The sequence below is a fragment of the Dendrobium catenatum genome, unplaced genomic scaffold (genome assembly GCF_001605985.2).
Source record: "Dendrobium catenatum unplaced genomic scaffold, ASM160598v2 fragScaff_scaffold_1117, whole genome shotgun sequence".
Lineage (NCBI taxonomy): Eukaryota > Viridiplantae > Streptophyta > Magnoliopsida > Asparagales > Orchidaceae > Dendrobium > Dendrobium catenatum.
The window spans coordinates 2031926-2056186 of record NW_021319579.1 but is presented as its reverse complement, the minus strand read 5'-3'; the positions used below and the strand labels follow the sequence as shown (position 1 = coordinate 2056186).

Sequence of the window (24261 nt, the reverse complement as noted above, 5' to 3'; positions counted from 1 at the left end):
TGAGCTGTGTACTATGCATCTATTGATCAATCAGAATGAGTCATATTAACAATATCAAGAACAATATCCAACCGTACGAAGTAGCTCTTTTTTATCTATAATTTTGACGGACAGTATGCCCTAATACTATTTTGCTCTTACACAGGTCAACTGGTGCCCGAACCCGTCCTCCTTACCGTGCTCGAACCCCCTCCACCTTCCACACGTCGTTCGTCCCGAGCCCCTCATTTCCTACGCGGCCCCTAAAAGGGTTGCGAACGAACCTTCTCAAATACAGCACTGTCCCCTTAGCATCCTGTTTTGAGCAAATAGGCGGTTTTGTTTTGCTGGTTTGGACTCATCTTTGAAGATTTCCTTCTATTTAACATTGAATATTAAAATCCCTTCTTTTGGTTTGCGCTGTCTAAAAATTGGATGTTCATCTTTCTAATGGGTTGGATCGTACTGGATCAATTGTTAGCTGGTTCATGTTTGTTAGAATATCTTACACTGCAAGAAAACTCTTAATATGTTTTGATTGTTAGCTTGATTGGTCTAGAAATCAGCTTGTAAATTGATAGATTTCTATTACTTCCTTCCCTACTACATGTAAATTCATTTTAGAAAATATATTAAAAAAACTAAAAGAAAATTAAGTAGATTTTAGCTAAAAAAAATTAGTTTATCTTTATGTATTGGAAAATTATTAGGTGCGGAATCCGGATGTAAAGATACGTCCGGATTCCAATAAAATGTTGACACGTGGAGTGTTCGTGGAACTTTATCATACCTTTCTAAAATAAAAAAAGCCAAGGGCATCAAAAGCGCATGTAAAGTACATGTAAAGTGCAGGTAAAACACATTCAAAGCGCAATAAAAAAAAGTGCAACAAAAGAACAGTCAAAGTGCAACTAAAACGTTGGTAAAACACACAAAAAAGTGCAACCAAAATGCACTCCACATGCCACATTTTATGTGAATGTTCGGACGTATCTCTACGTCCGTACTCCGCGGATAATAATTTTTCATCTGTATTAACCCTTGAACCAAAAATATAACCTAATTAATATGTAGACTCATGTGAATATGGCATGCTTAGAAAATTATGACATAGTTATTACAATTACAACCTAATTACAATGTGCAAATGTTATTTGCTAACAAGCAAATTATGTCTTCTTTGCTTATCATTTGTTCTTCAGGTAGTTATCACGAGGCTTACAAATCAAAATTTTATATTTTAATATTTTATGCATAATAAAAATATAGATTGTCGATTTTTTAACTGAATTTTTCCATTGTTCTTCTTCGTTCCAATTTTAGCGCCCTAGTTTCTGTTACTCGAAGCCCTAACCCGCCTTCCTTGTTAATCATTGACAGCTAGGAGACAGCGTAACGCTTTGCGGATCGAGTGCTCAGAAGAACAGAGGCTGACTTTGCGAGCAGAAGATTTGCTTCTTAAACCCTGCAAGCATTTGTACTATAAGTTGTCTCATTTTTCTTGAACCAATCGATATAAGGATCTGTAAGAGATGGCTAAAGATGGAGTAATCCCACTATCCCCTGGAAGAAAAACTAGATCTTCATCGCACTTATCACCTTCCAAGCCCTCACCCCAGAATGTATGTCCATTCTCTTCACAAACCCAATCCGAAGAACTAATCCATTGCCTGTACTGCTCAGAAGAACCCATCAGTTTGGCAACCCTAATCTCATCACTTCCCGGAAGAAAGCAGCAAATTCTTGAGATTCTGCGGCTAGTGGGCTCCTTGAACTCCCCCATGTACCCTCTCCTCATCTATGGAGGACCATCAAATGGCAAGACCATCTCCATTCTTCAAATTTTTCGTTATCTCAATCGGCCTTTTGTTTACGCTGGTTTTCGAACATGCTACTCCCCACAAATACTCTTTGATTCCGTTCTGAGGCAATTGCTTCTCCACGGGAGGAATCCCATCAAAGGAAATAGTGGAACCAAGCGATGTGAAAAGCTATCAGAATTCATTGATTTACTTAGAACTGCTTTGGTTCAGGCGATAAATGCTCTTAGGGAAAGGAATATAAAATCGGGTTTTGAGGAGGTTGATAGAGGTGAAATGATCTACTTGATATTTGATAACTTTGAGCTACTTCGCTCATGGGGCAAGAATTCTAACATTGTCCCTCTGCTTTTGCGAATCCATGAGATCTTAAAAATTCCTGAAGTTGGCATAATTTATATAAGTAGTTCTACTCCTGATGCACATTATTTGTGTACTGGGTCAATTGAGCCGATAACGGTCTACTTTCCTGACTATACATTGGAGGATCTACATAGTATATTCATGAGGAATCAACCTAACCCAAAGCTCTACTCATCTTTTCTAAGGTATGGTGGTTTGATAGAAGTCTTTATTTGAATACTCTATAATTCTCTTTACTCATGTAATAGTGTGATTCTTTTGCAGTGTGGTTCTGAAGCCATTCTTTAGAGTCACCAGACGAGTTGATGAGTTGTCAGTGGCATTTCAACCTCTGTTTCAGAAATACTGTAAACCTTTAGTTGATCAATCTGTTGTTCCAGATGAGGCTATGAAGAGAAAACTTTTTGATAACCTTCAGTCATACCTGACTGTATCACTTAATGATTTCTTCATGATCCTGAGCCGTTCTTCACATCAAATTGAGCAAGAAGGAGATCGCCAAAAGAAGGGAATTAGGAAGTCAAATAGAAAGGAGGCATCTAATGAGTTGGATTTTCATATGTCCATGTCAGCCAAGTATCTGCTCCTCTCTGCATTTATTGCTTCAAGAAATCCTGCTACTCTCGATGCATCTTTATTTGACTCTTCAGGAGGTTTAATCAATCGGAAACGAAATAAGTATTGACTGCATGACTTTAACTTCCATATTCAATTTTGTACCTTATGGAAAATCCAAATAAAAGGTCGCTTGGCTTTAATGTTATCAAACTTCTTTCCATTTTCCTTATTTTCTTATAGGAATTCACAGATGTCAATGGATCGAAAGGATAGAATGGCTGAAGAAATACTATTGAAGGGACCTGGTAGCTTCCCACTCGAGAGGTTGCTAGCGATTTTTCAATGCATTACCTCAGTTGTTGAGAGTATGGTTGAAGAAGAGCAGTGTGAAAATGGCTCTGCCATTAAAAGTGAAAGTGTTGGGTTGACATCTGATGTTCTGTTGCAATTATCTGCTCTCTGCAATGCCAATTTTATATGCAAAAATGGTAGCTTCCCTTTAGAAGGTTCTACTAGATACCGATGTACTACTGATGAGGAAATGGCTGTAAGGGTATGTGGTCTTCAAGTTGAACGATCAATTTATTATCCACGTTTTTTTTTTTTGGCATGCATTGATTTCTAGTGGAATTTCAGGTTGCAAAAAGTATAAATTTCCCTCTATCGAGTTACCTTTATAGAAGATAGTCTTGGGAGTGAACATCATGCGCTGGTTTGTATCAAGTATGATTTCTTGAAACGTTTATCTGCAAGATTGTAAACTTGAAATGGTAAATATGATTCCTTTATTTACCAAACATATTATCCAATTATTTACTTTTGTATGTCTTTTAATCCAAGGAAGCTTATGTTTTAAATGATAGGTTAAATGGGGAAAGGTATATGCTTTCAGAATGCACTCAAGCAAATTTTAATGGTGCTACAAGTTTGAAGGCGATTTGTGAGTTAATACTGATTTGTAAGGTTATTTTTTATGATAGTATCATCTTAATAAAGAAAATATTGGTTATGTAAAATATGTATTTTATAGGCTTGATAGTAATTTGAAATAGGAAATGATTATGTACTCATTTATGCCATTTTAATGAATTAAAGTGTCTTGTTATGCATAAAAGCAATTTTCCTTTCCTTTTCGTTTTGATACATATAATAACAAGAACACTGTGCATTACACAATGAAAAAATAATACCCTTGCTGGCCTTCATTGACTTAGCTTTAGTAAAGAGCATTCTATCATGGGTATGAAATCATCAAATTATTTGAATACTCTAGTGGGTTTATAGACGATAAAAAAAGGTTTGCGTAAGTGATTAATTTCAACATAAATGTGTTTGGCAGCAATTTTTGGAGTCTGTTTTGAAACAAATGTGTTTGGGAAGAAGTTGCTAGCTATTTCTCGTTACTTATGATAATGAAATTTGAGCATTGCTAAGAACCTAGTTCACCATGATCCATGATCGGCCAAAACATTTTGAAATTGGTAGAATCACCCAAATTAATTACACTCCAACAAAACTTGAGACTGTCGAGATTCATAAGTTCTTAATTAATCTCAATTTGACAATCTTAATTCCATACTAGGATTAATCAACAATTCCTAGCTTGAGGGAGGAGTGTTAAAATCCTGAATTTAGCACCTTAATTCTTGTTCTTGCAATCAAATTGAAAAGCACACATGCTACCAACTTATTGCCTTTTAGTTGTAGGTCTTCCAACATTAATTCTACACTGCAATTTGCTCCTAGAATGTAACCTTCCCCGCCAGTGCTAGCTGTTCTCCTTGCCTCTGCACGTACTGCAGCTCTCATGTCTTCATACAACCTTATATGCAGAGGCCTCTATAGCCACAGCCTCTGAAGTCATGCCACATCTAGCTCTCTAATGATACGTGTTTCCGAATGTAGAATAAATTTAAAATTGTGCATTCATTTACATGCCTTAATTTACCCTATTATAATTAATTGGGTGTGCTTCATTTATGATTTTTCTTTTTCCTCTTAAGGCCAGTTATGGCTGATTTGTACACTTTGTTTAAATAAATGCCAATCAATTGGGCTATACTTTATCCATGAATATTGAATCTCTTCTAAGTTCTAACTACTACTATAATAAAAAATATAGTTTTTTTTATCATCCCTTTTTTCCAACTCTGTATGCGCACTTTGAAACTAAGAAATTTATTTGCCGATAGAGTACTGCAGTGGTGGTAATGTCTACTCTTCGGGCAAAAGCAGCCAAACAAGTTTGTCACCGTGCAAGCTGCAATTTAGTACTTTTTTCTTTTCCATATTCTTTTCTCCTATATTTTAACTGATTATCTTGTTGATTTTATTGGAGAGATTAGTAAGTTTGGGAGCCATCCTGGTTCACAATCAAAACATTTTCAGCATTTATATTTCGTTATATAACCAGAATTTAGTTTCTAGGTGTGGTACTTTTTTTTTTTGGCCTACAATTTTACCCTAGGGAGTCGTACTTTACTGGGTATACAACTGGAATGTAATTGGTTGATATCAGACCTTTTCAGCTGGGATGAACATCTGCCAACGAAGGTTCTAGAAACAACCTGCAATCAAGCATATGCATTCATCTTTAGCTGAGTTGAAGCTACTGTTCTTTTTCTGCACATCATCTTGTTTCTTTCTTTTTTTATTTTTCTATTAATAAACTTCTTGAAGCTAATGTGTCTGGCGAGTTAGCTTACAGGCCTGATGGTAGTTCTACTTGGCAAGCTAATGTAAAATCACTGACCTTTCTTTTTTTTTTAGAAGTTTTTATGTAAACATAATTAAATTCTTCAAGCATGTACAAATCTTCACAGGTTTTCTTCCGCATTTGAATGCTACTCTGAATGATTTCATATTCTAATGATGATTGAAGCATTTCAAGCATTGGAACCAAAATGGTTTTCTTGCCGATGTCAACATTGAACCTAATGATTTTGTGTTGGCTTTAAGAGACCTCACATGTTTCTATCTTCTGAAGCATCTTTGTGGTTTTTTTGGTGCCAAATGTCCATGCGTTGAGTTTTTTTTTTCCAAATTATATGGGGATCATAATTTCCAGAACAATTGTGCTGATAAATCTTTGTAATTATTTAAATCAAATAACTTAAGTCATTTTGTTTACTGGATAGGTTTGTTGGGATCCAGAAATTTACATGCCCATTTACTCAGAGCCAAGGTATGAGAATTGAGGTGGTCTACTGTTTTTCGCATTTGAAGGATCAGCGTTAGGTGACAGTGAGGTTATTTATATGTGCATGTTCTGTTGAGTTTGGGAGGTTCACGTGAATTTGCTAAAGCAGTTGTCGCACATTGCCTGGTAAATTAGTAAATTTGGTGCCATATTTGATGAGCATTTGGTTGAAGGTCTTTTGGTATGGTTTAGTTCTTTGTTATTTTCTCTTGTGTAGCTTGATATCTTGAGAGGTTCATAGTTTATTTTACGGTGAGATTGAATATACATGGGATTTGGGGAGATTGTTTTCTGTGGCTAGTTGCTTGTACATTTGTGTGGCTATTTGATTTGTTACCCCCTCTTCTAATTAGAATTGGACCAAATTTTATAATTTTGGATGCCTTTCGTTTTACATGATCTTTTTATTTTAATTTTGAGTGTTCATCAAATTATTTCTTTTTTCGCACTTCCTCATAAAAAAATAGGTTTTTTCCTAATAATTGGTATCAAATTATCTTGAGGCATATAATAGCAATGCAGTATGAGATCAGGACATTTGATGACTTGAAGAGTTTTGGACTTTAGAGACCAGATGTTAGGTATGACAGCTCAAGAAGGAATTATGAGAGCATTCATTTGGCGCTCATTTATGGTTGAGACGTCATATGAAATAGACAAGGAAGAGATGAATGAGAAAGCTTTTTTGTCTGACTTAAATATATTTGGTGAATGAGATTTTGACAAATGTCTTGAAGAAGCAATCACTACTTCGTTGTGGTAATTAAAAGTCTTGAAGAATCTTTATTTTTTAGTGTTTTTAGTGAAGCATGAGTCAACTTATGAGATGATGTTGAAGTATTTAAGGTTTGTAATGGTCCATTGATTGTCATCTCAAATAATATGTGCAGGCATTATATTGATCTACAGAATTTCTATACTTATTAATCCTAGAGATTATTTAAAGCAAAAACCAAGACATCTGTTTTCTGGATTGGCGAGATGGGCTTCAGAAAATTTCATGCTTCCTTTGCCGACCCCCATGTAGTAATATAAATGCTTGATGTTATTTTTGTTGTATTGATGCTTGAGTTGGTTTATGGAGATGGTTTTGCCAAAGATGTTGAAATTCTTCAAGCATCTGATCCATTCTAATGATGATGGCTTGTCCATGCCTGTTAAGAGCTAACCATAGGGTACAACCATTTACAAAATATTGCCCATTGAGATGCACATACTGTCCAAAATATTTTTGCTGGTATGCCTCATGGTCTTTGGCACGCTCAAAAAATTTAGGGCATGTTTGAGATCATTTTCTTTTTTTTTGCCAGAACTCAGAAGGGTACAACTAAACAACTAAACAGCCAGAAGGGTACTGCAAAAGTTTCAAGTTCTTAATGAAATACAACACAAATTCATTGTTTAAACTTTAAAGTTTCATATAATAGAACTTTCTCCAGCTTCTCTCTCAAGTTCATTTACTGTTAAAGTGAGGATATCTTCAGTCACAACTTCAAGTTCAGAATCATGTGTAACTGCAAGAAGCCAAGAAATAATAATATGTTTTTAATAATTTACTTCTTAATTACTAAATAAAGTGCATAAATATTTGTTTAGTGAGCTTAATGTGCTATCAATATTGTAGCCTTGTGTGGAAAAGATGGAGATTTCCATAGGGGTGTGCCTAAGATTAGTTCAAGTAAAAGTTTGAATGCATGGATGGGCTCAAATTCAGTGGTAGGAGGAGCTCTGTAGTGAGATACTAAGTCTTGAATGTTAAAGTCAAAGAGTTTGTGAATCACGATAATGCCCTTCAAGCCTTGGGTGGAGGTCGTGCATCAGGAGATGGAGGAGCTCAAGGCATTGCATGTGAGCGTGGTGATCACCATGCATGTTAATCTATAATTAGATTATCCCAATAGAAGAGTTTAAAGGCATGCAATTGGCTAACAAGTAGCTTTCTTTTCTATATGCAACTTCAAAAGTGTTTCTTGGGTCTCTGTTTATTTTCTAAAAGAAGCACAATGAGTCATTATGTTTGTATATTTACTAACAAGCACTAAACATGTTTACAATGAAGAATAAGAGCTCAATAATGCTTGTAAGTGACTTGTTCAATCAAGTTAGTGGTGCTTAGTGTGGTTTAGGAAGCTGGGCCTGCAGTCATGATATTATTAAGTTCGGATAGCGGCAGGAGGCGAAGCGAAGACTACCTGTTTGATGTGTTATGGGGCCCTAGCGGATTTCTTGATGACAGTTAGCTAGCCTCAAAACAATAAAAATAAGATAATTTAAAATTATAAATAATGACAAAAAATGACAAAATATTATGTAAATTATGAACTTGATAATTTGTTTTAAGATAAAATTACTGGAACACAATATTCAAAATAAACTTACTTAAAAATAAAACACCCCCTTAGGTTCAAGACCCAATATAAGCTCATCATCACTTTGATTGTCTTCAGAAGAATTTTCATAATTTATGTCAAAGTCATTCACAAACTCTTATTCATCTATAATATTTTTTTCTTTATCTCATATATCAGTTAATATTTCATTAGCTCTAGAATGAAACAATAATAACATAAAAAATAATTCATTATATTTAAGAATACCTTTGAATTTTTTTGAAGCTCCAATCTCTCTTTATTTCTTTCTTTTATATACTTGGGTAGTTGCTTCATTGTCCTCATTGACATGAATTTCTCCTTTAGCTTCAATTTCAGAAATATTAGCATTATTAGGAGTAACCATTCATCATCAGATTGTAAATCATCAACAAACAAATGTTCAATTTCATTATCATTGTTTCTTTGCTTCAGTATATGCAAGAGTTTGCTAACATTTAAAGCATATGCAATTATATGTAATTTAAATTCATTCCTACGAAGTTAATTATGCAAACTAATTTCAGTACACAAAAATATTACTAATAAATATAAAACATTCAAGAACTAAAATTCGTTTCTCCATGTCAAATTGAAAAATACTAACACAAGCAACTTATTAAGTGAAATAACCCTATAACAACAATGTATATGATATTTAATAAGCCTAACCACAAATCTGGAATAAAACTATTACAACAACGTAAGTTTTAAAGATCTAAAAATCTAAGACTCTCATTTCAAGTGGTTACAGTGCTAAATTTTTAAGTTACCTTTGCGCCTGGCGATGAGGAAAATGTGGCTGTCGAAGTCGGAGAGGCACGTCGGTGTCAGAGTCAAGAGAGGCACGAAACGGGAACAATATAGGAACAAAGAAAATCAGGCGAAGATGAAGAAAGCTATGGGGAAAGAACGATAGAGGCACGAAACAGGAACGAGAACCTTACCTTCGCCTCCAAGTACGTCGAACTCGACTGAGTGGCAATCAAAGTAATGAAGGAACAAGAGACAACAGGGAATGCGAGAGAATGAACGAGAGAGAATCAAGTGGTGGAAGTGCTTCGAAATAGAAGCTCTAAGTCTATCTAATAAGCATCTCGACTCATGCACATGCACGAGTCCTGGCGAAAAAAAAAAAGAATGAATGGAGGCACTGCCTCGTGTTGCCTCGGCGCTTCAAGCCTTGAGGCATACGCCTCAGTGAAAAAAGGCGTATGCTACATCCGAACAGTTGAGGCTTAAGCCTTAGTTCGCCCGCGTAATGCCTCGATTTGAGGCGTGCCTCGATTTGTCCGCCTTAACCGCTTTTTTTAAACAATGGTATATATTATTTTCTCGGACAATGTCATTGCATCTAGTGTTGTTTTTGAGTTGAAAATTGAACGACAACGAGCACTAGTATATAGTGAAAGAGTATATCACACTGATGGTGCATTATCTTTTACATGAAATCACTGCTTTCTCATATTGAAGTTTGTCATAAATACAAATAATACAGTGATGAGTTACTTCCATATATAGAAGCTCACCTTGAAACAGACGAAGATAATCATGTTGTGGATGTGACGAGGGGGTTGCCAAAATGTGGGTGAGAATTTAACGGTTGAAATGCATTGAAAAACTTGTGGCACATCAATGGACATCTGCGTGATTAAGTCTTTGTCGCTCCCAACAGTCAGGTGAACCTTATAGTGGTTTCTAAGGTCTTAGAGATAATTTTTACTCCTGTATTTGTTATGGTAGTTGAGACCTTTGTAACTTATGTAAATGAAGAGGCTCATCTCATCACAAACTTGATAGCTAATTAAATTTTAGAGTTATTTGCCCCTCCCGAGTTCTTGAGAGAGGGAGTGAAGGGTTACTTAGGATCAATGTTTAAAATTGCGTATTTGGGTATTGAGGTGTTTTTCATTCGTAAGGCGAGGCGTAAGCCTCAAAATCAAAAGATTCCCTAAACATAAAATGATAATTTTTTTATATACTAATGAGTGAATAATATAAAACATAAAAAAGCATAAGATATGAAGTGAAATCAAAATATCTCAATAATAAAACAACATGAAATATAGTTCAACTCAAAATTCTATCTTTCCCAAATCCCAGTATTCTTTTCATTAACATATAATTTCAATTTTCAAAAATAAATAGTAATGACATATCACATAAGAACTCATAAGTCATCAGCACTGTCATCACTAAGGGGTTCTTCATTTGAATCATTATTATGGTGAACTGCTCTCTCCCCTTCCTCCTCTCCTATAGAGTCAAATGTAGGGCATTTACTTCAAGATTTATGTAATTTTTAATATATATAGCGTGAGGCGTAAGCCTCATGCCAGTGAGGCGAGGCGGGTCTCAACCAAGTTGAGCTTGAGGCGCAAGCCTCATAAAAAAAACTTGATGCGTAAGCATCGAGGCTTTTTTTATTGGAATTGCGGAAAGGCGGGCCTCAAGGCAAGCCTCATATTGCACAATTTTAAACCATGCTTAGGATCGAAGAATCTTAAGGCAGCTCATGTAGAGAGTGCTAGATTCTCAAGCGAGTGACAGCGGCCTCTGAAGTTCCCAGATGAGTTTGTGTGCTTTTAAAGAATCCACGGGAGCTTAGCAGGTAAAGCAACATTATTTCATTGAAGAATTGAATTGGGCTTTGCTGAGAAGCTTGTTGCCATCGAAGTTCCAAACAAAATTGCTACATATTGAAAGAAGGAAGTTGTGTGGTTACGAATATTCAAAATCATACCTCGCAATATATTGTTAGGCTTTGTATCGATGTTGCGGTGCATTTCTTGTATGGTAAAATTCAAGAAATGCATTCTTGGTTTTCCACTCAATCCAAAAACAGATGAAAAGTAGAATGCTTTGATGTTTGCAAACTTATTCCTAGCTTTCATTCTTATATAACGATTGTTTGGGTTAGGCTTCGACGATTCGTTTTGGATGGCTTTTTTACTTCTTAAAATAATTTTTTTAGTACAAAAATAAAAGAATTTGTATTAAAAAACTGTTTTAAGAAGCAGGAAGAAAGCCGTCCCAAATGAAGCCTTAGAATCTATTGATAGCAGGGAAGCAACTTGTTGTGTGGTTACGAATATTCAAAATCATACCTCGCAATATATTGTTAGGCTTTGTATCGATGTTGCGGTGCATTTCTTGTATGGTAAAATTCAAGAAATGCATTCTTGGTTTTCCACTCAATCCAAAAACAGATGAAAAATAGAATGCTTTGATGTTTGCAAACTTATTCCTAGCTTTCATTCTTATATAACGATTGTTAGGCTTCGACGATTCGTTTGGGACTGCTTTTTTACTTCTTAAAACAGTTTTTTACTACAAAAATTAAAAATTTTGTACTAAAAAATTGTTTTAAGAAGCAGGAAGAAAGCTGTCCCAAATGAAGCCTTAGAATCTATTGATAGCAGCGCTTTTCCTATGATTTGCACTTGCAAATTAGTGTCATATATATGACTAACTGTGCGAAAATTCTCATTCAAAATTGATAATTTATATTTTCTTATCTCCGCAGGGAATCACCATCTTTTGAATCCCAGCTCTTCTACTGGCGACCGCTTTGTGGCTAATGCAAACGATAAAGCGGACTTCTTCAATGAGCAAAATGTGCTTCTTTATGATTGAATAAAGAAATCTCTTTTGTTAAAGGCCAAAGGTTTCTCCAAAGTAGAAGGGTTAGTGCATTTTCTTTTGTGTTCACCCAATGTTTGCCTTGCCTTTTGCAGTGTCTAGTCTGAGTCCACTGTTCACAAAGTTGAATTTGTTCTTTTCCTAGTCAATAAAGGTGTTACAAATGTTTTAATACTAAAATTCTACTGAGCTTTGGTTGGGTATAGAGCTCTGTAGCACTCATGTTGTTTCGTCTGATAACATTCTAGTAACCTTCAGGCATTATTGGGCAATGACTTGCCCATCAACTGCCATTATGATCATATCATATAATCATGTTATATAGAAGAAACCAAATTTTATGTGTGCGGAATGTAAATGTGGCATTAATGATAAGGGCATCATTAGCAAAATTTTAGTTTCTGTTGCGAGCATAACATTTTTTTTATTATTTTATTGTCTGTGCTCTTCTCAAAATAAAAGGAAAAAAAAAAAAACTTTGATCATGAATTTTTTCTTCTCTTTCCATCTTGTTAAAGATAGCCTTATTTTGTACTTTTAAGTGGAAAGTTTACAATATATGTGCATCTTTATCATAATTTTGATTTTTGGTTTAAGGGAAGAGTGAAAGGAAGTGACTTTTTTTTACTTTCTTGGTTTTATCATGAATAAGAACATGCATGCTGACCGTCTTCACCTCTATTTCAGCTCTCGAAATTATTTTGTGCGGACACCGGATGGTTCAGAGATCAACTAGAATGTCACCTGGTACTCAGCATCGGTACCAATCAAAAAAGTGACGTGGCACGTTTTGATTGGCCTCTGGATGGCGTCCGTTGTCCTCACAGAATACTTTATCTGCCCAAAGAGTCTAAGACTTCGTTTGGGACAGCTTTCTTATTGTTTCTTAAAGCAGTTTTTTAATACAACAAATAATTTTTTCCCACGACAGAGAACTAGAGGAAACTCGGGAGGCGGCTAGAGTTTCTCTCAAGCTATCAAGTTTACCATGATAATTAACAGTCCATAAATGATATATGTAATATCACTAAATTTGTATATATAGTGTGTAAGTTTGTAATTTCATTCCCTTGAAATTTAACATATTTTATAAAATTGTAATTGGATCGTATAGAATATATGAATGAGTCTTTGGCAATACTAAAACAGAAATAATTATGTGTAGTAGATATTATATTTCTAAAATAGATATGATAGAATTTGAGGCATGATGGAAGTATTTTTTGTCCAAGATAAAAATTCGATCCTGTTAATGATTGGTGAGCTACATTGGTTAGATGATTATATAATTTATTTAAAATTAAAAAAAAAATTGATAGATACACATAACATATTAGAATGATTAGAATTTTATAAAAGAGCTCATACATGCAACAGTCAGTAATTTAATTACATATTCATTTAAAGTTTAAGACTTATGAGCTGAAATAGATCAACAAAACATGGTACTTGCTATTGTTTTTATGTGAGTAGCTCAAACAAATATTCTTCTAAAGATGGTTAAATTTATTAGATTTTATTAATTGATTTTATATAATTAAATATTATTAAAATACATGAGAGTATTGATTTAGTTTTTTATTAAATGGTTGGAAAAAATTAATCTAAAAATATTAGATAATTAATCTTCAGATCTAAAATAAATTTGAATTATTTATTTGGCTAATTTTTAGTTTACTCTAATAAATATCAAATGGATTGAATGATTCATATGCATTTGTTTATGCTGAAGGTTAAAGATCAGGTGATTCTTTTGATGGCTCCACTTGATTGAGTTAGCTTTTGATATATGATTCTTAATGATGAAAATTTTTTTATTTTAGAGAAAATAATGATTGATGCAAAGTGCTTTCCGTTTAAGCGGTGATTATTAAGGTTTCATTTGGAACAACTTTTTTATTGCTGTTTAAAACAGTTTTTTAATACAAATATTTTAATTTTTGTACTAAAAAATTGTTTTAAGAAGCAATAAGAAAGCTATCTCAAACTAAGGCTTTGTTTGAGACTGCTTTTTTCTTGATTTTTAAAATAACTTTATAGTACAAAAATTTCTTGAAAAAATTTTTGTACTGGAAAACCGTTTTAAAAAATAATAAAAAAGCTGTCTCAAACGAAGCCTAAGCCTATGACACAAGAGTATGTTTAATTGATTTTTCATATCAGATAGATGCATAAATACATAGTGATTAGCTTTAGTGCATAAGTTTAAACTAATTAATTCTTTGATCATTAATGTATAATACACATTCTGTTCACACTCCTTAATAAAATTAACATGAATTTTAAAATCTATAATATCGTTAGAGCCTATATATTATTGCTTGTAGATAGAAACTATATTTAATAAAGTAATTTTATTTATTTGTTTGATAAGTAAAATAAAAATCAGAATATTGAATTCTTTTGAAGCTTAAAATTTATATTATTTTTTGTTTCATTCAACCAGATGATGGATTCGGGCAAACTCCATTATTACTTTGAATCTAAGAATGAAATAAGCCCAAAAAAAAATGATGAAAAAGCCCAAAATATACTTTAGTACACAGCTCAAGTGGAAAATAAATCTTAAATGAAAAAAAAAAAGTGGCAAAATAAATCCATCATTTTAAGAAAAATATTTTAGGTCATGGTAGATCTAAGATGACTTTAAAAATAGGATTTTTTTTTTTTTAATGAAAGCTCAAATGTTTAATTTAAATTAAGAGTAGGATCAGGATATTAAAAAAAATTAAAAAGAAGCTTGCTAGCAAAATATGATGACATATTCCATTGAATGCACCGAACTATTTGGCATATTTAGAATAAGTACGTCAATATAAGCCAAATAATTTGACGCATTCAATGGAATGCATGATAATGTTTGGCGCATTCCATTAAACACGCCCTTTAGTATGGCGCATTACAACAGTTCTATAAAATTCAGCTCAACTGATTGGGCGGCATGCGAGGTTATTGCGTCAATTTGTATGGTGCGTTATCTAGAATGTGCCAATTTATTTGACTTGTTTACTCCATTTTATTAGATTAGGATGAAAATTTAACTCATTAAATAATATAATATATTCAATTCGTCATTTATAAAAGCATGTTCTCTAACCTGTAGCAACCAAATGGGCAATGGATCTTCCGAATCAAGTATTAGAACTGTTAATTTGTACGTGGCTTCGCCATTCCTGCAACTGTGGGAGTGCAATGATAAATCCTTGCATGGCAACATTTTTTATTGCTAAAAATCAGTTTTTTTTTTATTTCTTATTTCGTTGATGATAAATTAAATTTTCATTTCTTATGAGGAGATAAAATATGAGCCATAATGATGACCCAATATTATTTTTCAGAAGATTTGGGTGGAAAATTCTCAAAAAAAAAAACATTTATCTATATTTTCTAAATGAATTTAAATATCTATAATTATATTAAAATCAGATATATGACATAAATGTGAATTAATTATTGAAAACACATGAAATATAATTATAATAATAATAATTATGGGCCACTCAATCAATAATAATGATAATAATAATTATTTGAGAAATTTAGAGCCAAAGATCAAATTGAATTAAAAAATAAATAAAATAATTAAAGGATTAGGGATACTTTAGTGTAGCCAAGGTAATTAGAGGGCTAACAAATCTAATCAAGATAACATGCACCATAGTCCCCATAGAGCTATTGAATCCAGTGCTAGGACCACATAAAACACAACATTGGGGCCCCCTAGAATAAAAAATTATAGATTTCACAAATAAGAATTCAGACCCCTGAAACTCACTAAAGAACACATGAATACATTTTTTATACACACATATCTTTATCTGACATATGCAAAAGAGTTCAAACACAAAAATTCAATAGATTACCTGACTTTAGTTGGGTCAGATCGTTCGAACAATACTTTGATCTTGGAGTTATCACATTACCATCAATCTTTTCTTAATTAAATCCAAAAAAAATAAAGTCCTCCATCATAATCTAAGCATTATTAATAAATTGAGCAGTATTACTAATAATATATATACCAAAAACATTTTGTGATAAATGAGAATTAGCACTATAAATTTTAGTTTTACAAAAGGATGAAATGCTACCGAATAGTATTATCTTGAATCAATTATTCATAAATGAATATAGGCTGAACATAAATTTTTGGGGCATCCCGTTTGATGTAAATCATATCATTATTGTAGAGATGAAGTTATTGCAATTATATTCATCAAGAAAAATGATATTGACATTTTTGAAACAAGGATTAAAAGTTTGAAAAATGTGAATTTTAGGAAAACTTTAATGAATGCTTATTTCAATGATGGTGGGATATTAGTGGTTCATTGTTGGGTGATGATGATCAGTTTTTAATCTTCTCATCCAACAAATTGTTTATTTCAACTCCTTAATGACATTCGCATTATGCTGACGCAACAAGGGGAGCCATTTATATACTCATTAATTTTCATTCATCACATTGAGCTCTAAACATTTTGAGCAACTAAGGATGGGAAAAATATAAGGATGCATTAGGCATTGAAGTCGATTAAGAGATCTTAAAGGTTTGGCTCATTGAGGTAGGGGGACAATGTGAGCAGTTGGTATTAAGAGGCTTATTAAGTGGTGTATTAAAGATGGCAGATATAGGTTTCGGTTCAGATTAGTATGACATCAAAATTTGAGTATGATTTTTCTTAACAAAAGGTCAAAAATAAAAAATTAGAGGGGTTGCAAATATTTGAAAGGATAAGTGGGGAAGGGGGAAGATGCTATCATGAGAAGGATTAGAAGTTTGAAGGCGAGAGGTTGGAATAGAAATGTGGTATTTCCTCCCAAGCTTGAGATTTCAACATCTACCTCTAATTTTACAATTTTTAGTAGCTGGCAGGATTTTGGGTGTCTTAGGGGAAATGAATAGAGAAATAAGAGAGAATTTGATCCATCAACTGATATAGAATTTCAATCATATTGAACTTTCATTATTTATCTTTTTCCCATCTATATTGATCAAAACATTTTCTAAAAGAGATAAAAGATTTAAAACCTAAAAAATAGATTCTAATAAAAGTCAATCTCTATTTGCCAAGGAATTCACAACCAATTGAGTATCAATTTTACTTAAAATTTTAAGAACGTTGATAGGATTCTAGAAACATAAAGGAATCTATAATAATTTTACCTGAAGGGGAATGTTGGTGAATTCATCTTGTATATGTTAAAAGTCAATTTACCATTCGATCTAAAGGATGAATAACTTTCCTAAAAAGAACCACAACCCTCCATCTAGGAAATGTCATAATCTTCTTTGAAGGAGAGCTAAAAGTGGAAGAAATCATCATCCAAAAGTATGAAGATTGAGATTATCTTTAAGCTTTTAACCTTTCTTAATTACATCTAAGAGAGCCCCATAAAAATATTTTTTTGTTAAGAGTTAGCCCCCATTCCTTAGAACCTTCCAACATATCAACTATCAAGGAGGATAACTCATATGCATTGTATAGAACTTAAATGCATCTCAACAACTAAGGAGATGTAATAACCCCAAATTGAATTTTCCTAAATTCCAAAAAAATTGGTTTAGTAAGCGTTGTGACATAGTAGCATCAAGCTCTCGTGGAGTTTTTTTTTTTTAAATTAAGGGAGCATTACAGCACTATGATGCTAAGTATAAAAATATATATATTTAAATATCTTAATCTACTACTCTATTTAATATATCCTAAGCAATCCTCTAAGTCCCCCGATTCATGTCTTAGTTAGGAAGAAGAAAGGGCTGCGAGAAGGGGAGAGAGAAAGGGAGAGAGGGGAGAAAGAAAGCCTAGTTTGGGCAAGCATTTTTGTGTCACTCTAATTATAAAAAGTATTTTGATCATGATAGATAACTGTAATCATACTTCTTTTTTCAATGATTTTCTGTTTAGCACGTTTTCTCCCTCTTAAAAATAATAAAAAATGTAATATCTCTTATTTTAGTAAATTTTTTACCTTATAATTTTTTATATGTGGTAAGTATCATCCCCCTGAATGTTTTAACTTGTTTATGCTAAATTTTTATCGGGTAGTTTTGCTTATAAAGAAATACTTAGTATAAAATGATCAGGAGTTAGTGTACTATATTTGGGCATAAAAATATGAAACATATGAGGTGCACTAATTTACTATGTATATTTTCTATCATGCATTTTAGTATGATATATGATACGTATATGATACATATTATTATGATTTATAATTTTTGCTTTTAGATTTCATTGCCTGTATTGATTCGTATGTTTTACATGATAGATAAGTGCTTTTATTTCTATATGATTATATTTATTTGAATTAAATGATTGAATGCATATTGTTTCCATTGCCTTGCATTAATTGTAGTTGTAGATTTCGGAAACCTGGTGAGGGTGGGTGTGGAGTTATAATTTATAGATTCAAAAGAAAAATGTTAAATTGTCTAGTAAAATTTTATTCTTAGTTTGAAATATTTAGAAAGGAGAACCTTCTAAAAGAGGAAGGTTGGAATCAATTGTAAGGGTTGTTTGTAAAAGTGGGAAGGACAAACTTTACTTGTGGAGAGAGCATGCCTCCGATCTAGGGGTGCAAATGAATTAAGCCAACTTGCGAGTTGAGCTTATTGAGTTTCGAGCTCGAGTAGAATTTCAAGCTCGTTGGATTATCGAGCTCGAGTTCAATCTAGTTGATACTCGGCTCAATTACTCATTGAGCAGCTTGTAAGGCAGAAGGCAAACTAATGAAGCACGGAAGATGAACTGGCGTAGTGCATCTGCACATGTAAACTGGCGAAGCGTGGAAGACGAATTGGCCTTTACACTTGTGAACCGCGTCCGTGAGCAGTCGATTGCATGCTCGACCTGTGGTATCGAGTCGCTCGAGGAGCTTGTTTTTCAGTGGAACGAGTTGAGCTTGAGCTAGCCTTTTGAGCTCAACTTGAGTTCGAGCTCAAAATTTGGCTCTCGAATCGAGCACAAGTCAGGCCTAACTCCAGCTCGACTCAGACTCATTTGCATCCCTACTTCGATTTACGGGGGATGTAAGGGATAAAAAGGAGAACTATGAGAAGAACAAGTGGGGTGTGTAAAGAAGATGAAGGTGCATTCATGAAGAACCTAACTGTAATAGAGTTGATAAAAGGAGAATCCTAAAAAATCTTCTTTTTTTAAGTGAATCATTCCTCTCTTCAACTCTTAGGATATAAATCTTTTAAAATTATTTTTACAATCACTTTCTTGTACGGAAGAATTTGTTGACTCATTATTTGAAGCACATTAGTATGTTTTTCTCTAATCCATTCAATCCCAATTCAGTTTTTTCTTTTTAATTTAATTTATTTAAATGATTCAATAAATATTAAAAAGAGGTGAAATTTCGTAATTCCGCCAAAAATAAAAGAAAGTAAAGGAAATCCGTAATTCCTCCAAAAATAACAGACAGCAAAGCTCGCTCTCGAAATCCAACGGTCGACATCGCCCTCAACATCTCCCTCCACTTTTGCTCTGCAGTAGGAGCACTCGAACGCTTTTGCTTTCCCCTTCCCCCCTTCAACAAAAGAAGAGAAAGCAAACCAGCAGCCAAGCCCAATGTCCCACCTCCTCCTTTTTTCTCTTTCTCCTCCTCTTATACTCCATCTTTGTTCTCCTACTCTTCCTTCCTCACTCTCTCTGCATCTCTCTCCATGGCTGCTTTCTTCTTCGTCCTCCTCTTCTCCTCTATCCTATCCTCTTGCACCTCGTTCACTCCCCACCCCCTCTTCAAGCAAGCATCCCTCCTCCTCTCTCTCAAACAATCCTTCGTCGACCCAAACGCCCTCCTCTCTTCCTGGAACTCATCAAACACCACCTCCTTCTGCACATGGACCGGCGTTGAATGCGACATCGCCGGCCGGTTTGTTCTCTCTCTCGACCTTTCTAACTCCAACTTATCCGGTTTCATCTCTCCAGCGATCGCCGGATTCCAATCCCTCACCCATCTCTCCCTCGCCGGAAACTACCTTTCAGGCGAACTCCCTCTCGGCATTGCCGATCTTCCTCGTCTCCGCTTCGTCAACATCTCAAACAACCAGCTCAACGGCTCCTTAGAAAGCTGGAAATTGGCCTCCATGGCGTCCATTGAGGTGTTCGACGCTTATGACAACAATTTCTTCGGCCCCCTACCTGTTGAAATCGTCAAGCTTTCAAAGCTTCGGCATTTAGACCTCGGCGGGAATTACTTTTCTGGCTGCATTCCGGCGGTCTACGGCAAATTTGTAACACTCGAATTTCTATCGCTCGCCGGAAATGATCTCGGCGGTCGAATACCACCGGAGCTCGGCAATCTGACTAATCTCAAACAGCTGTTTTTAGGATATTACAACCAATTCGACGGCGGAATCCCGACGCAGATTGGAAAATTGATCAATTTAACTCATCTTGATCTTTCCAGCTGCGGCCTCGACGGCGAGATTCCACCCCAGTTGGGTAAGCTTGAAAAGCTCGATACTCTGTTTCTTCAAACCAACCAACTTATCGGCGCAATTCCGCCTGAACTTGGAAATCTCACTGGGCTCAAATTCCTCGACCTATCGAACAATGCTCTAACCGGAGAGATCCCTAAGGAGTTCTCGGCGCTTCGGCGGCTCAACCTGCTTCACCTATTCATCAACCGGCTTCATGGACAAATTCCTGAGTTCATCTCCGTCTTGCCAGAGCTTCAGGTGCTAAAGCTTTGGCACAACAACTTGACCGGCGTGATACCGCCGGATCTCGGCAGCAATAGAAAGCTCCGGGAAGTGGACCTTTCATCGAACAAGCTCACTGGGGAGATTCCGCCAGCGCTTTGCGTCGGCCGCAAGCTTGAAATCTTGATCCTTCTCAACAACTTCCTGTTTGGTCCATTGCCGGAGGATCTCGGTGAGTGCAGAACACTCTCTAGAGTCCGTCTTGGTCAAAACTATCTCACCGGGCCTATCCCAAGAGGCTTCCTTTACTTGCCGGAGCTGTCTCTGATGGAATTGCAGAGTAATTACCTCACCGGGAGTATCTCCAACGACCCATGGAGAACTCCGGCGATGCTCAGCCAGCTGAACTTATCAAACAACCGCCTTTCCGGCCCCTTGCCTCCTTCCTTCGGCAGATTCTCAGCGCTCCAAATCCTCCTTCTTAACGGCAACCAATTCGCCGGCGCAATCCCGGCGCAACTCGGAAAGCTGAAACATTTACTTAAAATCGATCTCAGCCTCAACAATTTCACCGGCAAGATCCCGCAGGAGATCGGCGACTGCTCTCAACTCACATATCTCGATTTAAGCCAGAACATGCTCACCGGAGCAATCCCAGCTCGGATTTCCCAGCTGAGAATTCTGAATTACCTCAACGTTTCCTCGAATAAGCTCAGCTACAGTATCCCAAGGGAAATCGCTAACATGAAAAGCCTAACCGCTGCCGACTTCTCCCACAATAATTTCTCCGGCCGGATCCCCGACTCAGGTCAATTCGCCTACTTCAACTCCTCCTCCTACTCCGGAAATCCCCTGCTCTGTGGTCTTGTTTCAAACCCATGCAACTTTTCCAAAATCACTCCTTTCCCCCGAAACCAGCACGGCGGCGGTGGAATTAGCGCACAACTCCCGGGAAAATTCAAGCTTCTCTTCGCCCTCAGCCTCCTCGCTTGCTCTGTCATCTTCGCAGCCACTGTCGCCGTCAAAACTCGCTCCATCATCCGTAAAAGCTCTAAATCTTGGCGTCTTACCGCATTCGGGAAGCTCAACTTCTCCGCCGTCGACATTGCCGACTGCCTTAAGGAAAACTGCGTCATTGGCCGCGGCGGCGCCGGCGTTGTCTATCGCGGCACGATGCCTGGCGGCGAACACGTGGCCGTTAAGCGATTACTGGGAATAAACAAAGGATCGACGCACGACAACGGACTCACGGCGGAGATACAGACGTTGGGGAAGATCCGCCATAGAAATATAGTAAAGTTGCTTGCCTTTTGCCGGAACAAGGAGACAAACCTTCTTGTGTACGAATACATGCCTAATGGAAGCTTAGGAGAAATGCTTCATGGGAAGAGAGGTGGGTATCTGAAGTGGGAGATGAGGTTGAGGATTGCAACAGAGGCAGCCAGGGGACTGTGCTATCTTCACCATGATTGTTGTCCTCTAATTCTTCACAGGGATGTCAAATCGAACAATATATTGCTGGATGAAAATTTTGAAGCTCATGTTGCTGATTTTGGGTTGGCTAAGTTCTTAAGGGATTCTGGAGCTTCGGAATGCATGTCCGCCATTGCAGGATCATATGGTTACATCGCTCCAGGTAATTTTTTTTTCCTTAAATATTTTTATCAGAACTTGGATGCTATTAGAAACCTCAAATCTGTGGACGTAAAAGAAATTTATCATTATCAGGCTTCTATATTGAGATTTATAGACTGATAAATTATTTATAAGAATTTTCTTTTAAGATTTTTGTTGTTCACGTAAAACCTCATATAATAAGGCTGAAAGATAGTGCATGAGTATCTCATATAATTTTTTTTTTTTGTCTACACAAAAGTTTCGTTTGAGGAAAAAGTATTACATGCAGAGTCCGATTATATTCAGATTCTAATAAAAATATGACATGTGTTCTTGTATATAGTGTGTACAACTTTATATGCATTATATACAAAATATAAAATTATGTATATAATGTGTACAAACTTATATATATATGTATAATATATACATATTATGTACACAGTTGTATATAGACACAGTGTACAATGACATATGTCATATTTTTATTGGAGTACAGATGTAGTTCTATGTCCGGGCTCACGAAATAATTTCTCTCGTCTATAATTTTTTTAATGCTTTTTAAAATAACTTTTTAGTATAAAAATTAGAATGATACAAAAGATTATTAGAATTAGATTAAAAATATATTTTAAAAATAATGATGTCTAAAAGTAGACCGGACGTTTTCAACATTTACTATAAATAAGACAATTTTGCGACATTGCGTACTGTTGAATCAAGTTGACAGACAACATTTATTATCTGCTAAAGTCAAAAAAACTTGCAATATGATGAAAATATAAAACCAAAATCTGTCTTCTTTCTTCCAATTAATTCACAACGCCAAAACTGCCCCTGATTTAGCATATAAATGTATATATGCCGGCCTGCAAGGTCTTCCTTGGACAGATCAAAATGTTCTTCTGCTTGCGAGCCAAGACTATTCTTTCAAAATCTGAAAAAAATTACAGGTCAGGTGGGCCAAAGCACTCAGCTTTATCCTTATGAAAATCGATTTCTTCAGTGATGGGCCCTTAAATTTCTTTTTTGACCCAAAATCATCATTACTCGAGAATCAAAGATAGCACAGACTCTTAGAAATCCTGATTGGGATCCAGGCCTTTATCTTCTCCACACCTAAAAAAAGACAAAACTGATCTGTAGTTTATTTAATGCAGAGTATGCGTACACGTTGAAGGTGGACGAGAAGAGCGATGTATATAGCTTCGGAGTTGTGCTGCTGGAGCTGATAAGCGGCAAGAGGGCGGTCGGAGATTTTGGAGAGGAAGGCCTTGATATTGTACAGTGGGCGAAGATGTTTACGAACTGGAATAAGGAGGCGGTGGTGGAGATTTGGGATAAGCGGCTGGCGAACATTCCTTTGGAGGAGGCGATGCAGGTTTTCTTCGTAGGGATGCTGTGCGTGCAGCAGAGGAGCGTCGAGCGGCCGACGATGAGGGAGGTGGTGCAGATGTTGGAGCAAGCAAAGCGGCCATATGGAAGTTGACAGCTTTTTTTTTTAATAAAATTTGACGTAATTTTATTTAGTCTTTTTATAGGATTATGATGGTTGGAATATGTACATGGTAAGTGTGATCTTAGAGACTTTTCTATGGGTTGAAAGGGGATTTCTTGGGAGGGTTATGCGCTCTCCCCAATGCAAGGATGTGGAGTTTTTGAGGGAAGATTTGTAAAGTGGTCGGAACTTTTGTGTTTTTATGCAATTATTTTTATTTATTTTTATATTTTGATATTTTTAGAGTCAAAAATTTTAAAAGGGAGCATGTTATTTATTAAAATTAGTTTACAGGGGCGTATTTAAATAAAAAATTTAAAAGGAGCAAAATAGCTAAATGATTTGAAAAAATAAGAGAGAGGAAGTATTTTTTATATAATATAATATAAATATTATTTTTATTATTTTATATTAGTATTTTGAATTAGAATAATGAAATTTTTTTAGTTAGAATAAGAGTGAGGAAGATTGTTAGAATAATGAAAAATTTTTAGTTAGAATATTTGGCTAAATTTTCATTGTGATTAAATTTGAAATTATTATATTTATTTTGATGTGAG

The 24261-nt window shown here is 35.3% G+C and overlaps 2 protein-coding genes across 10 annotated transcripts; both read left to right on the top strand.

Moving 5' to 3' along the window:
• Positions 1 to 1328: 1328 nt before the first annotated feature.
• LOC110103259 (origin of replication complex subunit 1) lies at positions 1329 to 13058 on the top strand. 9 transcript variants are annotated; one of them, XM_028698641.1, is made up of 8 exons: positions 1329 to 2347; positions 2427 to 2840; positions 2961 to 3273; positions 3357 to 3490; positions 3584 to 3660; positions 5858 to 5904; positions 11815 to 11974; positions 12618 to 13058. In XM_028698641.1, the coding sequence occupies exons 1-4, from the start codon at positions 1512 to 1514 to the stop codon at positions 3405 to 3407; spliced, it is 1614 nt and encodes a 537-aa protein (XP_028554474.1). In that variant the 5' UTR covers positions 1329 to 1511; the 3' UTR covers positions 3408 to 3490; positions 3584 to 3660; positions 5858 to 5904; positions 11815 to 11974; positions 12618 to 13058. The 9 variants fall into 9 exon arrangements, with proteins under 9 accessions (XP_028554474.1, XP_028554473.1, XP_028554472.1 ...); XM_028698640.1 differs by having other exon boundaries at positions 5858 to 6045; XM_028698639.1 differs by having other exon boundaries at positions 3584 to 3678.
• Positions 13059 to 19576: 6518 nt separating this feature from the next.
• On the top strand, positions 19577 to 23885 carry LOC110103213 (leucine-rich repeat receptor-like serine/threonine-protein kinase BAM3). The gene is made up of 2 exons (XM_020831825.2): positions 19577 to 22222; positions 23364 to 23885. Exons 1-2 carry the CDS (start codon positions 19606 to 19608, stop codon positions 23690 to 23692), a joined length of 2946 nt encoding a protein of 981 aa, XP_020687484.1. The 5' UTR covers positions 19577 to 19605; the 3' UTR covers positions 23693 to 23885.
• Positions 23886 to 24261: the final 376 nt, after the last annotated feature.

Coding starts and splice junctions, on each gene's coding strand:
- LOC110103259 (XM_020831889.2), top strand. CDS start 1,512: ATGGCTAAAGATGGAGTAATCCCACTATCCCCTGGAAGAAAAACTAGA. Junction 2,841..2,960: donor ATCAATCGGAAACGAAATAA/GTATTGACTGCA, acceptor ATTTTCTTATAG/GAATTCACAGATGTCAATGG. Junction 3,274..3,356: donor ATGAGGAAATGGCTGTAAGG/GTATGTGGTCTT, acceptor GTGGAATTTCAG/GTTGCAAAAAGTATAAATTT.
- LOC110103213 (XM_020831825.2), top strand. CDS start 19,606: ATGGCTGCTTTCTTCTTCGTCCTCCTCTTCTCCTCTATCCTATCCTCT. Junction 22,223..23,363: donor ATATGGTTACATCGCTCCAG/GTAATTTTTTTT, acceptor TATTTAATGCAG/AGTATGCGTACACGTTGAAG.